The 16,434-nt window shown below is 38.1% G+C and overlaps 2 protein-coding genes across 6 annotated transcripts in view; one reads left to right on the top strand and one right to left on the bottom strand.

Moving 5' to 3' along the window:
* Positions 1 to 16,434, top strand: part of LOC126963224 (mitochondrial import inner membrane translocase subunit Tim23) — a 901,060-nt gene that overhangs the window by 485,698 nt on the left and 398,928 nt on the right. The gene's annotated exons all lie outside the window — the stretch shown is intronic.
* Positions 1 to 16,434, bottom strand: part of PARG (poly(ADP-ribose) glycohydrolase) — a 138,440-nt gene that overhangs the window by 29,266 nt on the left and 92,740 nt on the right. For all 5 annotated transcript variants that reach the window (XM_050805313.1, XM_050805311.1, XM_050805312.1 and 2 more), the window contains 2 exons: positions 15,543 to 15,690; positions 923 to 1,001 (listed from right to left, as the gene is read on the bottom strand). In XM_050805313.1, the coding sequence (XP_050661270.1) occupies positions 923 to 1,001; positions 15,543 to 15,690 (227 nt within the window). The remainder of the gene's footprint in view (positions 1 to 922; positions 1,002 to 15,542; positions 15,691 to 16,434) is intronic.

Raw genomic sequence — 16,434 nt, 5'->3', positions numbered from 1 at the left:
ATGTTGCCTGTGGAAATAGAAAGCAATGGTTGAGATGATAATTTTGGAAACATGTAAAATCCCAAATATTTAATCTCTTTATGAACTTGCATATATTGCTGTGCCAAGCAACTTTTCAAACCGAAAACCAAAATAGAAATCTTCATGCTGGTTTGTAAATAATTATCAGGAATAAACATCTACATAGATGTTTGTTGCAACCACATATTTTAAAAAAATAAAGAGAAAGAAAGCAGAGGATGGACTTGAGACATTACGAGGAATAAATTTGTGGCACGTGGGCAAGAGCTGATTGTTTCTGCCACAATGGCTTTCTCATCAAATAACAAACAAAACAAAACAAAACAAAAAATCCCACAAGCTTTCAGGTAGCATTTCGGCAAAATTTTATCTCTGGTAAACTAGAAGCAAGACTGTCAAAGTAGAAGACTATATTTCAAGAAGAAATAGGAGACAGGAGCAGCAAACCACACTGCAGGTTCTGCCATCAACTGGTTTGTGGCATTAGGTCAACTGTCACAACATAGGTTTCCTCTATCTAATTTCACAGAAAAATTAAATATAACTTAGTAAGTTGGTCAAAGGCTTTAAGCTCTAATTAGAACCTATTCTACTCAGATTTAAACACGGAATTTAACCTCCACAGCTTCTGATTGTAGCTCAGAGGTAAAGAACTGTAGAGAATTCTGCCCCTCTTTGTCTTTGCTTTAGACTTTTCGTTTTATCTTCTCTGTTCTTCCCTTTGGTACAGGAAGGTGCTAATAGTGTTTTAAATGACAATGAATCTGTAATGCTGATTTCTTTTCTTTTTCCTTTTTAAGTTCACTTGCTGAAATACAAGCAGAGGGAATGAGGGAATTTGGGTCAAGCCCAAATTCCTTTGTTTTTAGTCATGGAATACTGAAGACAGAAACAGACTTACCTTTCACTCCCATCTTCGTGGCTCCGGGACCAACGATATGTCTCGGCATAGCCTGTGTATTCACTGTACTGCTCAGTACCTGAAACAAACAATCTGTCACTATTAACTTCACACTTAATGGCAAAAACATTCCACCTACCACAACATGGCAAGAATCACTTCTGTTTAGCACTGTACTGAAGGTCTCTCCAGCCAGTGCAATAAAGCAAGAAAAGAAACAAAACGGCATAAAGAACGTAAAAAAAAAAGTCAAACTGTCCCTATTTGTAGATATTATGATTGTTTACATAGCAAATTCTAAGGAATCACTAACTAAAGAGAGAGGCCAGGCGCAGTGGCTCAACCTGTAATCCCAGAGGCGGGTGGATTACCTAAGGTCAGAAGTTTGAGATCAGCCTGGCCAACATGGTGAAACTCCACCTCTACTAAAAATGTAAAAATTAGCCAGGCGTGGAGGTGTGCGCCTTTAATCCCAGCTACTGGGGGGCTGAGGCAGGAGAACTGCTTGAACCTGGGAGGCGGAGGTTGCAGTGAGCCGAGATGGTGCCACTGCACTCCAGAGTGGGAGACACAGCAAGACTCAGTCTCAAAAGAAAAAAAAAGAAAAAAGAAAAGGAAAGAAAGAGAGGAAATTAAAATAAAGAAAAAGCATGTAAGTAAACTTAGTAAGATCAAGGGTATGTTTGTATACTAGCAACAAACAATGAGAAAATAAACATTTAAAAAAAATCCATTACCCATAATGTCAAAAACCATAAAATACCTAGGAATAAATGTAACAACAAAGAAGACACTACTGGCCGGGCGCAGTGGCTCACGTCTGTAATCCTAGCACTTGGGAGGCCGAGGCTGGTGGATCACCTGAGGTCAGAAGTTCAAGACCAGCCTGGCCAACATGGTGAAGCTCCGTCTCTACTAAAAATACAAAAATTAGCTGGGCGTTGTGGTGTGTGCCTGTAATCTCAGCTACTCAGGAGGCTGAGGAAGGAGAATTGCTTGAACCCAGGAGGCAGATGTTGCAGTGAGTGGAGACTGTATCACTTCACTCCAGCCTGGGCCACAGAGCAAGACTCCATCTCAAAAAAAAAAAAAAAAAAGACACTATAAAAAAAAAGAAAACTTAAATGGGACATATACTCTCTTGAGATAGAAGACTCAATATTGTTACAATGTTAATTTTTGATATAAAAATTCATATCAATCTTAACATAAGTAGACATTAAAAAATAATAATTAAGAAGGTGACTTAAAAATTTACAAGGAAATGCAAAGAACCTAGAATTAACAACAACAACAACAAGAACAGCAACAAAAAACAAGAAAATTGGAACACTCAACGCCCTAAGTTGAACACTTAGTTAGTCTTGGCCTTCAGAAAGACCAAGAGTTGAATGGAATTAAGCAGAATTCATAAGTACAATTACACTTGTATCATCAACTGATTTTCAACAAAGGTACTAAAATAATCCGTTAGAAAAATATTTTCTAACAAATATTGCTGGAATAAGTAGATATTCATAGAAAAATCCATAAACCTTAACTGTGACCACACACTACAAATAAAAATTATTTTGAGATGGACCACAGACATAAACATAAAACACAAAACTGTAAGACTTTCAGAAGAAAATATAGGAGAATAGCTTTACGACATTGGGTAGGTATAAATTTCTTAGACAGGATAAAGAAAGCAGTGACCATAACATTTACAAAACAAGCCAGCCAACTGCCTGGGAAGTGAGGAGCGCCTCTGCCCGGCCGCCGCCCCATATGGGAAGTGAAGAGCGCCTCTGCCAGGCCGCCAACCTGTCCAGGAAGTGAGGAGCGCCTCTGACCAGCTGCCCACAGTCCACAAAGTGAGGAGCCCCCCCTGCTCAGCTGCCAACTGTCTGAGAAGTGAGGAGCGCCTCTGCCCAGCCAGCCAACCACCTGGGAAGTGAGGAGCGCCTCTGCCAGGGTGCCGCCCTGTCCAGGAAGTGAGGAGAGCCTCTGCCCAGCTGCTCATAGTCCGCAAAGTGAAGAGCGCCTCTGCTCAGCTGCCAACCACCTGGGAAGTGAGGAGCGCCTCTGCCAGGGCGCCCAACTGACTGGGAAGTGAGGAGCGCCTCTGCTCAGCTGCCAACTGTCTGGGAAGTGAGGAGCGCCTCTGCCTCGCCGCCGCCCCGTTTGGGAAGTGAGGAGCACCTCTGCCCAGCTGCCCACAGTCCGGGAAGTGAGGAGCGCCTCTGCCCAGCTGCCAACCGTCTGGGAAGTGAGGAGTGCCTCTGCCAGGCTGCTGCCCTGTCCAGGAAGTGAGGCGCGCCTCTGCCCAGCTGCCCATAGTCCGCAAAGTGAGGAGCGCCTCTGCTCAACTGGCAACCGCCTGGGAAGTAAGGAGCGCCTCTGCCCGGCCGCCCAACTGACTGGGAAGTGAGGAGCGCCTCTGCCCGGCCGCCCCACTGTCTGGGAAGTAAGGAGCGCCTCTGCCCGGCCGCCGCCCCGTCTCCGAAGTGAGGAGCGCCTCTGCCCGGCCACTGTGCAAGGGTACTTGGAAGGTCACCTTCCAAGTGTGAAGTGACAGCCTTGCGTGTGATCTTTTCTGTCTTTCCCAAGTTTGCATTTTCAACATTAAAGTTTACTTTTTAGTTAAAAGTTTTTTAAAAATTTACAAAACAAAAACTAGAATAAGCAAAATTAAATACTTCTGGTCATCAAAACCTTCAGGGCTGAGCGCCGTGGCTCATGCCTGTAATTCCAGCACTTTAGGAAGCTGAGGCGGGTGGATCACTTGAAGTCAGGAATTTCAGACCAGCCTAGACAACAGGGTGAAACCTTGTCTCTACTAAAAATACAAAAACTAGCCAGGCATGGTGGCGTGCACCTGTAATCCCAGCTACTCGGGAGGCTAAGGCAGGAGAACTGCTTGAACCTGGGAGGTGGAGGTTGCACTGAGCTGAGATCATGCCACTGCCCTCTGGCCTGGGTGACAGAGCGAGACTCCATCTCAAAAAAACAAAACAAAAACAACAAACAAACAAACAATGAAAAAACACCTTCAGGAAAATGCTTAGACAAGACTGGAGAAAAAATATTTGCAAATCAAGTATCTGACAAAGGACTTGTGTTCAGAATATGTGACGAACTCCTACATGTCTATATAAAACCACAACCCAATTTAGAAAAATGGACAGAAGACTTGAATATAAACTTCACACAGGAAGATATACAACTGGCTAACAACCACATGAAATATTGCTCAACATTATTAGTCATCAGAGAAATGCAAATAAAAAAAAATCACAGTGAGAACCCACCATACACTCAAAAGAGAGGCTAAAATAAAAAATAATAAAAAAGGAGTGACAACACTAAATGTTGACGAGGATGCAGAAGAAGTGGAAATCTCATTATATATTGCTGGTAGAACATAAATTGGTGTAACAATTTTGGAAAAGAGTTTGGCAATCCCTTATAAAATTAAATATACACATATTCTTTGACCTAGAACTTCCATCCCTAGATATCTACTAAACAAATATTGAAAATATGTGCTCACAAAAACTGCAGAGAATACTACTACTAAACAAATACTGAAAATGTGTGCTCACAAAAACTGCAAAGAATTATGTTCATAGCAGCTTTATTTATAATAGATTTGTATCAGTTATTGTTCAACCAGAGAAATGGAACCAGTAGGACATATATATGAAGAGATTTATTGCCAAAAATTGGCCTACACAATTGAGGAGCTGACTAGTCAGGTCCAAAGGGTGCACAGGAACTCTCAGGCATGGGTGAAGCAGCAGTGCACAGAATGAATCTCCTCTTCAGAGAAGCCTCAGCTCTGCTCTTAAGGCCTTCCACTGGACTGAATCAGGCCCAGGCAGATTATCACTTATTTAATGCAAATCATATTGAATGTAGCCAAACACAGTGGCTCACGCCTGTAATCCCAGCACTTTGGGAGGCTGAGGTGGGCAGATCACTTGAGGTCAGTAGTTCGAGACCAGCCTAGCCAACGTGGTGAAACCCAGTCCCTACTAAAATTACAAAAATTAGCTGAACATGGTGGCAGGCACCTGTAATCCCAGCTACTTGGGAGGCAGAGGCAGGGGCATCACAGAGGTTGCAGTGAGCCAAGGTCACACCACTGTACTCCAGCCTGGGCGATAGAGTTGAGACTTTGTCTCAAAGGAAAAAAAAATGCTTATTGAATGTAATTAGATTAACTCCTTTACTTGTAGACTTTGATTACATCTATAAAATACTTTCACAGCAATACCCAAATTAGTGTTTGACAGAACAACTGGGGGCTGTAGCCTAGCTAAGTTGACATTACAAAAAAAAAAGACTATCACAAAACTAAAGTGAAACAATCCAACTATTGATAAAAAATTAATAAAACATTTGCCATGATCACACAAAGGAATACTCCTTAGTAATAAAAGGGATAGAACCACTGATATATTAAAAAACAAAGATAAATCTCACATTATGCTAAGCAAAAGAAGCAAGATACAGAAGTGTGTATGATATATATTTACATGACATTCAAAAAAAAAAGAAAAAAGTAATTTATAATGAAAAGAATAAAAATTATGGTTGTTTCTGGGTTTGGGGACTGACCAGAAAAGGGCTCAAGGGAAGTTTTTGAGGTGATAGACATTTTTTTTTTTAAATGTCTTGATAGGGGTGTGGGATATAAAAGCATATCTATTTGCCAAAACTCACCATATTATCCATTTAACACTGTATACTTCAATGTGTGTAAATTTTACTTCAAAAATAAAATAACTGTAAACAAATATTGAACTCCATTTAACAGGTTTACTTTCTGCAGGGGCATGGTTTAGAAGTTCTGAAACCACCTTTTGTATATATTAGGCTTAAACAAAGGAAAAAAATTGAAGATATTGGGAGCCACATTCTTCACAGTTGGGGAAGAGAGTTCCAATTATGGAAAGGGGGAAAGAGTACAATATAGGCTGTGATGCTGGTTAAGAATGGGAGGTATTGATATAAATTCACAGTTTTGTGTGTGTGTGTGTGTGTGTGTGTGTGTGTGTGTGTGTGTGTGGTGTAACATATGTTCTAGTTCAAATCTTGGCTTCCAAAAACTAACAAAAATCCAGGACCACCTGCAGAAATGGTTGATTCCAGAGTTGGTGCAGGGAATATACAAGATAAGCCTACAACATCTTTTTGTGCTAAAAAGATGCAGATGCTCAAAGAAGAAAGTGCATTAAAGAATGATGGGCACATGTCAAAGGCACACAATAGTTTGAAGGCATTCCCACTGATTGAATATGGGACAATTTAGCATCAGATAATAAGCAATGGATCATAATCCACTGAATACAATAAGAATGCAAGTGTCTATACTTCTATATATATTAATAAATAATATTAATAAATAAGTATACTAAATAGAAAACAGTATCACTTCAGTGGGATTCCTACCAAAATGAATAACCTGAACCTAATTAGGAAGAAGCAGTGGGCAAACACAAGAAGGACAATCTACAAAATAACTAGCCTATCCACTTTAGAAATATCAAGGTGAATGAACACAAGGAAAGGCTGAGAAAATGGTTCCAGTTTAAAGAATACCAAGGTATGAGCCTGGACTAATTGAAGACTGGAAAGAAAGCTACAAAGGTCATAATTGGAATAACAAAATTATATTATAATGTAGATTAACTAACAGTACTGTATCAAATTAAATTTCCTGATTTTGATAACTGTGCTGTGCTGATGTAAGACAATGTCCTAGTTCTTAGGAAATATACAACAAAGTATTTAGGGGTAAAAGGTCACAGTATCTCCAATATATTCTTAAACAATTCAAGAAAAGAAAATAGACAAAATGATGAAGTAGATGGGACAAAAATGTAAACTGTTGAATTTCAGTAAAGACTATATGGAAATTCCATGTATTATTCTTTCAACTTTTCTGTGAATCTGAGTAAAGAGTATATGGAAATTCCACGTATTACTCTTGCAACTTTTCTGTAAGTCTGAAATTTCATATGTATACACATAAAAACACATAATATAAAGCTGGGCAGGGTAGCTCACACCTGTAATCCCAGCACTTTGGGAGACCAAGGCGGGAGGATCACAAGGTCAAGAGATCGAGACCATCATGGCCAACATGGTGAAACCTCATCTCTACTAAAAATACAAAAATTAGCTGGGTGTGGTGGCATGCACCTGTAGTCCCAGCTACTCAGGAGGCTGAGGCAAGAGAATTACTTGAAGCCGGAAGGTGGAGGTTGCAGTAAGCCGAGATGGCGCCACTGCACTCCAGCCTGGTGACAGAGTGAGACTCTGTCTCAAAACAAACAAACAAAAAAAACAATAAAAAACCACATAATATAAATAAAGCTATGAAAATACTCTATTTTCATATATGATTAAAAATTTCCAGAATCAAAAGCTCAAAGATTTAAACTCAATATTAGAATTACCAGTCTATTATTTAGTATACTGTTTCTAAAAATAATTTGTATTTTAATTATTACACATTTATCTAGAATTCTGGGCAAGATATTCATACTAAAAATCAAGAAAATAACTAGAAAATTTATGTTATTTCTTTTATGAAGTGTTCCTTGTCACCATAAGTAGGGTTGATTGTTCCTCCTCCATGCTCCCAAGGTACTTTGCACATAACATTAGTAGAGCACTTAACATATTGAATTGTAATCTGAAAATCAATTGTATTTCCACATAGTAGTAATGAATAAAAACGGAAATTAAAAAAAATTTACAACAGCAACAAAATTATGAAATACTTATGGATAAATCTGACAAAATGGGGAAGAATTATACAATGAAGACTATAAAATACTAGTGAGAAAAACTGACATGAATAAACAGAGACATATATCCTAGACATGTGTCAAAGACAAAACATTGTTAAGATGTCAATTCTCCCCAAATAGATCTATAGATTCAAAGTATTCTCAAAATTCCAGCAGCTGTTTTGGTAAACATTGAAATACTGATTCTAAAACTCGGCAAAACAACTCTGAAGGAGAAAAAAGTTGAAGGACCCATACTACCTGATTTTAAGACTTATTATAAAGCTATAGCAACCAAAACAGGAAGAACAAAAACAACACATTAATAAGCTTACTTCAAAACTTAAAACTTCTGTGTTTCAAAAGTCACTGTGAAGAGAATGAAAAGACATGACACAAATATCTGATAAAGGATTTATACCCAAAATATACACAGCTTTCAAAACTCAAAATAAAAAACAATGAAAAGATAAAAGATAGCTTCATGAGTGTAGTCATATGTCCAAACTTATGCAATTGTATACTTTAAACAAACAGTTTATTTTATGTCAATTATACCTCAATAAATCTGTCTTAAGAATTGGAATCTGACTCCCTCACTAGATTTTCAGCTCCTCAAGGGCAGGGATTATAAATTATAGGCAGGGTGTGTTGGCTCATGCCTGTAAGCCTAGCATTTTGAGAGGCTGAGGCAGGAGGATTGCCTGAGCCCAGGAGTTTTCAGACCAGCCTGGGCAACAGAGTGAGATCTCATTTCCACTGAAAATTAAAAAAAAAATTAGCTGGGTGCAGTGGTGTGAGTCTGCAGTTCGTGCTACTCAGGAGTCTGAGGTGGGAGGATCCCTTGAGCTCAGGAGTTTGAGGTAACAGTGAGCTATGATTGTGCCACTATAACCCAGCCTGGGTGACAAAGCAAGATCCTGTGTCTTAAAAAAGGAAAAAACAAATAACATTTTAATCTACATTAGCATCTTGTAATGCAAGAATATAAAAGCAGTTGAGTAAGAACTTCCTGAACAAACATAATAATTAATGAGTCAAAGAAATTTAACTGATATTAAAATAATGAGTCCAGAAATAATCTGAAGGCACTACATAATTGATGCATACTAAAAATTCACATCTACAATAAATGCATGGTATGGTAAAAAGAGCACTGCACTCAGATTAGGAAACATGAGAAACTCGAAGTGAATCTTTTAGGTGACCTTAGATAACCAAACCTCACTGGACATCATTTCATCATCTGAAATTCAGGGTTCTTAATAATTCTTATTTTGTTTACATCATAGAATTCCTTGGAAAACTAAATAAGACAAGTAAAAAATTCATTCAAAACCACAAAGCCATCAATATTGGTGTCATCAGACTTAAATTTTTTAAGGGGGTAGAGAAATCACAGATATGTGATTCTATTTACACGGGGGTGAAAAGCAACCTGGTCTACTTGCCTGATAGGAAACGAGACAGCAAGGACTACTCCTTCTTTTCTGTTTTCTGCCTAGCAGTAGACAAGCTTTGTTTTTCCTGTTCATAAAAAGACAAACTGCCTATTCTGATCTGTTAACTCAGAAAACAAATACTTGTTCTGTCTTTTTAAAAGAAAGTGGCTGAAAAATATGAAATATCAATTATCATATTTCTACTTCAGGTTAATATAGTTTCAGTGTTCTTTTCTAAGAGGAACAAGGTTAGATTTACTTCCTTCCCTCCTTTATGGGAAATAAAAAAATATACATACAAACACTTTTGTGCCAAACAAGTTAAATCCTGGGTTTTCTAAGTAGACACCTTTTAACATGCCAACTGTCTCCTTTGAAAAAAGTGAATGCCTTTAACTTGTTTAAAATGTAAATTAATGAACTATGGTGAAAATATAAAGGTAAACTGGTAACAGCTACTGAGACAGAAGACTGAATGACCTTTGTGATAGCTCTCACTAGAGATGGGCCTTTAAAACTTCACAGTCAAAGACCTTCACTTAAGGAAAAAACTAGAAGGAATCCATTAAAATCTTATGAAGAGTGCATGACCTCTATGATTTTTTAGATTTAGTAGTAAGAAACATGGTTATTTTCCCTTATTAGGAATAAGAGTTTGTAATGAACATGGGACAAAAATATTTGGAGATTAAAAAAAATTCTACTTACCAATGGGTTGTTGAAAGCAGGTTTGTATAAACACCATTTTACCCAAATTTTATTAGCATCACTCAAACAGTAGTGATTATGCAGTAGATAGAAAACTCTTGCTTTTAATTCTAATGATTATTAAAAACATAGAAAAGACAAGCACAAAAATGTTTAATTTCCAAACATTTTTGGAAAGCTCTAACTGAATTTGGACCTTTCGCAATGAGCTGGTGTCTTAACAGGCACCTCAAATACTGTAACTCTAGAAGATGTCACCACTACTATAAGCGATGGTGTCTACTTGTTATCATTTCTATCAGCTCTGCTGACACTCAGAAAAGATGTAAAGATTTGTGATGTCTGGGATAATCTGATTCACTAGCGGCAGGTTTTATGTTAAATATACGAATACTCTGCCCAGTAGGTTTCATGCCTAGGCATCTGGTTTATGTGCTCACCAAACAGAAGCAGAAAAACAACTCTCAGAAAACTTAACACCCTTTAGTATTGAAACTATTTTCTGGATGTTGTATAGAAACAAATAAGAGGGGAAAAAAAGAAGAAGAAATGGGAAGACTGGAATTTTAACTCTTTCCCTCTATCTATACTTACTGAAAGGTTTTTAACTCATGGCTGCCCCAAGGAGGATCACAACAAACAGAGGGATAACACTGTCTGTATAAAAGTATTTGCCTGTTTGCATGACCTGTTTCATAGTCATTTAAAAGACTGATACCAACCAGATATCCCATAATGATGATAAATTTAATTTATTTCCAATTTCTCAAACTCTTCTACAGATTCAGGCAGCACAGTCACAGCCATTAGCTCACTGAGCTGGATGCATCATTGAAGGAATGGAATTGATCAGGCAGATAGATTGCAGTGCATGGCTAAGAGTCTCCTAAGGAGGGAGATGGCAGAAGTCCAGACATCAAATAGATGATGAAATGGCCATTTCCATTAAGGTAACATCACATCACAGATATTAATTAGGAGGCACTATAATAAAGTTAAGTGGATGTGGGAGAAAATGCTGAGTTAAAAGTCACCCCGTATGTCCTTAGCCTGAGGTAATTACAGATCTGAAGGTGAGTCATGGATCTGCAATTTTCCATTCATTTTACAATAGCTGCAGGAACGTTTAGAGATTACGTGAAAGGAGATTAGAATCCGTTTTTAGACTGGGGACAAATTATCTTTAAAAAAAGAAAATATTCTAACGTTTTCCTCTTAACATTCCTGTTTTATTCCCAAGGAAAATGACATCCTTTATTTACATTAACAACATTAATGGAGGATGACAAAGTACTGACTACTTTCTTTCTTTTTTTCTTTTTTTTTTGAGATGGAGTCTTGCTCTGTCACACAGGCTGGAGTGCAGTGGCACAATTTCGTCTCACTGCAACCTCTGCCTCCCACGCTCAAACCATTCTCCTGCCTCAGCCTCCCAAGTAGCTGGGATTACAGGCTCATGCTACCATGCCTGGCTAATTTTTTGTATTTTTAGTAGAGATGGGGTTTCACTATGTTAGCCAGCATGGTCTCAATCTCCTGACCTCGTGATCTCCCCCAGCCTCGGCCTCCCAAAGTGCTGGGATTACAGGTGTCGGCCACCTTGCCCGGCCCAGTTCTTACTACTTTCTAGAGAAATTAAACAAATGAAACAAGTTAGCTTTAAGTTTAAATGCATTTTATCAAGTTTTTTATTTCAAGAATGTAAATTCATCTTAAAAACTGATGGGATATTTTGTTCTAGTCTTCAGTCCAAATCTACCTTAACAGTTAAAAAAAAAAAAAAAAAATTTTTTTTTTTTGAGACGGAGTCTTGCTCTGTTGCCCAGGCTGGAGCACAGTGGTGCGATCCACTGCAAGCTCCACCTTCCGGGTTCATGCCATTCTCCTGCCTCAGCCTCCGGAGTAGCTGGGACTACAGGCACCCGCCACCAGGCCTGGCTAATTTTTTTGTTTTTTTAGTAGAGACAGGGTTTCACTGTGTTAGCCAGGATGGTCTCGATCTCATGACCTCATGATCCACCCGCCTCGGCCTCCCAAGGTCTGGGATTACAGGCGTGAGCCACTGCACCCAGCCGGAATAGTAATCTTTTAAAGTATTATTTGATGTATGTAAATGATGAAGACAGTCACATTCCAAACCTGCAGAGCTTCCCTACAATAGTATGAAAGCAACAGCCAAAGTGTTGGTTGCCCAACAATAGATTTATGCCAGTTTTTTTGTTCTGTAATTCCTTGCAATCTCATCTCTCTTAGTACCTTGCCCAACTGTAACTTCCCATGTGTATCCATGATAACAAATGCAGACAGATGGCCAAAATGTGAGTTGAGGAAGTGTTGAGTATGAAAGGAGTTTATCTTTCCATTTCAGTTTAATTTGGATCATAATCTCAGAATTCTGGATGCAGTACTCCAAGTCACTAACTTCAAATGGCTGACTGAGGCTCTATCTAGGAAAAAAAATTCCTTTGCGGAAGTTCCAATCTTAATTTCCTACATAAAGTCAGACAATTTACAATTTTTTTTTTTGGCTTTATTTCACCAAAACAGCAGAATCACGGGGATAAAAATTTACACAGGATGTCTAAATGGTGTAGATTAACTCATTGAAAGCTCCTTTATCAACGGGTGCTTACAAAAGATAAAAAGACATCAGTCAAAAATGGTGCAGTAAAAACCTCTGAAAACTCTCTCCTCCATGAAAGCAATGGGAACACTGTGATGAGCACTGTGAGAATCAACTGAAAAGTAGCCAAAGGCTTGCAGCAATCCAGGGAGTGTTTATTCAAGAAAAACCAGCTGAATCTTGGTAAAAACAGTAAATTTTGTAGTGTTTCATTTGCCTTATTCCCATCCCACTCTCCCAAGCTCCATCTCGGCCTTAAAAACTAACATTCCTGAATCACAGTGAAAATCAGCAGCCATCAGAGGGGGCAAAAGAAAGCTCCTTCAAAGCCCAATTCTCAGAGAACTATCATTATTTGACCTGTCTGGTGGTCCCCTGGAGGGCCCCGCTCAGAAGGCTGTCTTTACTTTACAGGACTTGGAGCTTGCCCAGTAGGAAAAGCCTAATTCTTGTGAGGGTTTGATGAAAACAATTACAGGCATTGTTTAACACTAAGACTTCCTGAGGTGGTGGCCAAAAGCTGGGGCAAACAATAGGCTAACCAAAAGCTTCAAAGGAAAAGCTGAAGAATGAGATGTCCACAAAGGGCTTTGAAAAGTTCTAATATATTAAAACAAGAAGGAATCTAGAGGGCTCATGTGTGCTCATGGCCATATGAATGCTCAGAAAAAACCAGCGAAAGCCCTCAGCTCTCTCCTCTGCCTGACCTTGACAGGAAGTGAAGGCTAAGGCAGAGGTATCAACTGCTTGGTGTAGTGTTGAAGGTAGGCTGCACCTGCATATACATCCCTTCAACAAAGACTGAGAGACTTATTAGTTTCAGGCATTTAAGGAACTCTGTTAAAGTGTTAGCTGACTACTAATCTAACGAGCGGGGACTTCACTGGCCACATACAGAAAGAACACAGCCATCACAAAATTAGTTTAGAAAAGTCATTGAAAAAAACAGCAAGAAAGATGAACTGTGATGAAAAGAGAAAATCTGATTTCCAGGGTCACACTACATTATTTTAAATGTCCAGTCTTAAACGAAAATTAGGAGACATGGAAAGAAATGAGAAAGTATGACCCATACTCAGAAAAAAAAGCAGTGATTAGTAACTGCCCCTGGGGAGCCCTATGTTGGACTTAGTAGACAAAGAATTTACATCAGCTATTTAAAATATACTCAAACAACTAAAGAAAACTATGTCTAAAGAACTAAAGTATAAGAATGATATCTCTCAAATAGAGAATATTAATAAAGGGATATAAATTATAAAAAATAAACAGAAATTGAAAAGCACAATAACTGAAATAAAAAATTCACCAGTGAGATTGAAAGCAGTTTAGAGCAAGCAGAAAAAACAATCAGTGAACTTGAAGACAGGTCGATTAAGATTGAGTCTGAGGAACAAGAATAATAAAGAATGAAGAAAAATAAACAGAGCTTCTAAGACCCGTGGAACATCACGTGAATCAACAGACACATAATTTGGGAGTTTCAGAAGATGAGGAAAGGGGAAGAACAAATATTTGAAGAAATAATGGCCCAACATTTACCAAATACAACAAACATTAATCTAAACATTCAAGAGGTTCAAAAAACTTCAAGTAGGCTAAAGTCAAAGAGATCCACATGTAGACACACCATATTCAAATCGTTGAAAGTGAAAGTGAATCTTAAAAGCAAAACATAAGAAAGAAAATATACTCTTCTGAAGGTGGTCTACAAATCTATCTGAGGCACAGTGTGGCTTCAAGATTAGACTTTGGAGTAAGTTTTGTCATGTATGTCTTTGGAGGTCATGTGGTTGGGTACACATTTTATATAACTCATGGTGATGTTTTTTCTCCTACTATAATCTTTGGGAATAACAATAAACTAAATTCTACAACCCAGGTGAGTGTTTAGACCCCTACACTCATCTCCAAGCAGTAACAGATTCTAAGTGGAAATAAAAAAATCCACATGTGCAGGAAAAAAAAAACAGTACCAGCAACTGATGGTGCATTAATGGCACTTATGTGGGAATATTCTTTTACGTACTTGGATAAAAGACTCAACTTACATATGGTGCCTGATTAAGAGTTTCTTAAGAGATATGAGGTAATTTTTATTGATAGCTTATTCACAAGAAAATACTGTTACATAGTGATATCTCAGTCTAAAGAAACAAAAAAATTAAATCTCTATAACAGATCTAAAGCATGTATTTGACTAAATTTCCCCCCTTCTCCTCCCATATTAACGTAAAGAAATCAAGAAGAAACACCAAGATAATCAGACTTTTTTTTTTTTTTTTAGATGGAGTCTTGCTCTGTTGCCCTGGCTGGAGTACAGTGGCGTGATCTCAGCTCACTGCAACCTCTACCTCCCAGGTTCAAGTAATTCTCCTGCCTCAGTCCCCCGAGTAGCTGGGATTACAGACGGCTGCCACCATGCCTGGATAGTTTTTGTAATTTTAGTAGAGACGGGGTTTCGTCATGTTGGCCAGGCTGGTCTTGAACTCCTGACCTCAGGTGACCCTTCTGCCTCGGCCTCCCAAAGCGCTAGGATTACAGGCATAAGCCATGACGCCTAGCCATGATAATTGAACTTTTTCTTTTACGATTCAAAACAGGGTAAACAAAAGGTTACTGATTTATCTAAATACTGTTCCTGTGCTTCTTATATTTACACAATTGTCTTCACACTAAAGTACAAGAAACCACTTGAAAATTATTTTTAATAGAAACAAATGGAAAAATTACAATAGAATACATACTAGAAGCATATCACTATATTCTTCTGAAGAGCATTATTATGTCATAAAATTTCAAACTGGGGGGCAACTGAATAGTTTTTATCTCTGTTCCTCAGATAAAGATGCCAGGAAAGAAAAGGTAAAGATAAGATGTCTGTCTTAAGATTAGGAAAATAAGGCTGTAATAATTTCAAAAACTAAGTATAAATTAATGATAAAAATATTGGGACTAATGCCCATGGAAGAGAAAAGCTCTACTGGGTAGTCTCTAGTCTTCATGACAGATATTCACAGATGGGGAAGACTATCCCATTATCCAGGCTTCCCAAAACTAACCTGTGATAATTAGACATTCATTGTGATCCAGCACCTCAGTGAAGAGCCGTGAAACAATCAACTCAGGATTGATTAAAAAGCGGATTTCTTCTTGCACAAGTCCTGCACTGGTTACACCACCTCCAACAAAACGATTTGCAAAATCCACCTGTAGGGAAAATGTGGCATGTTAAATGGTGGTCAAAAATACCTATGATCAAGAAGCACACAGTCTCTAAGCTCTCATCTTTTCCTCTCCCATGAAAATCAATTCCCAAATAAGTAACCTTCCCAGGAAGGGTAGATTATGGTTGCTTAAACTCTTTCCATCTCACTGCAGTTAACACCTCTGCACATTTATCTGGATCCCAGAACCACAGAAGGAATCTGGAAAATGGAGCCTTTAGGCAAAACATTATGTATTATACAGATTCTTGTTTATAAACCTATTTGTGTCTCAGGAGCCACAAATCAAGGGAGGTCTTTATCTGGGAAGGTTTCAAAGTCATTCTCCCCCATTCACTAGTCAATTTCCCTTTATGTATTTCACATAACTTGAATGTAATTAAACTTTTCTTATGTAATATGGTAACCAAACATATGCTCTAAAGAATTGAAAAGTTTAGTAATCAACTTTTTGGGTAACCTTTTCCAACCTTATTGTAAGAATAAAGAGATCGGATTTTTTTCCTTCTAAATTCAACGCCAAACCCCAAACTACATGAACATTACAAACTATTTTTTTTAAATATAACTAAGGAAAAAAGGAAGAAAAAAAATCCCAGTATAGCAAAAAAGATTCAATTAAATTAATATTTCCAATTAGGTTGGAAACTTTTATGCTTCATGTGTAGTAGTATGATGGGATCCCCAAACTCCTACTAATAAAGAAGAGAGACACAATCCTCCAGAG

This window comes from Macaca thibetana, chromosome 9, assembly GCF_024542745.1.
Source record: "Macaca thibetana thibetana isolate TM-01 chromosome 9, ASM2454274v1, whole genome shotgun sequence".
Taxonomy (NCBI): Eukaryota; Metazoa; Chordata; class Mammalia; order Primates; family Cercopithecidae; genus Macaca; species Macaca thibetana.
This window is presented reverse-complemented; position numbering and strand designations above follow the sequence as displayed.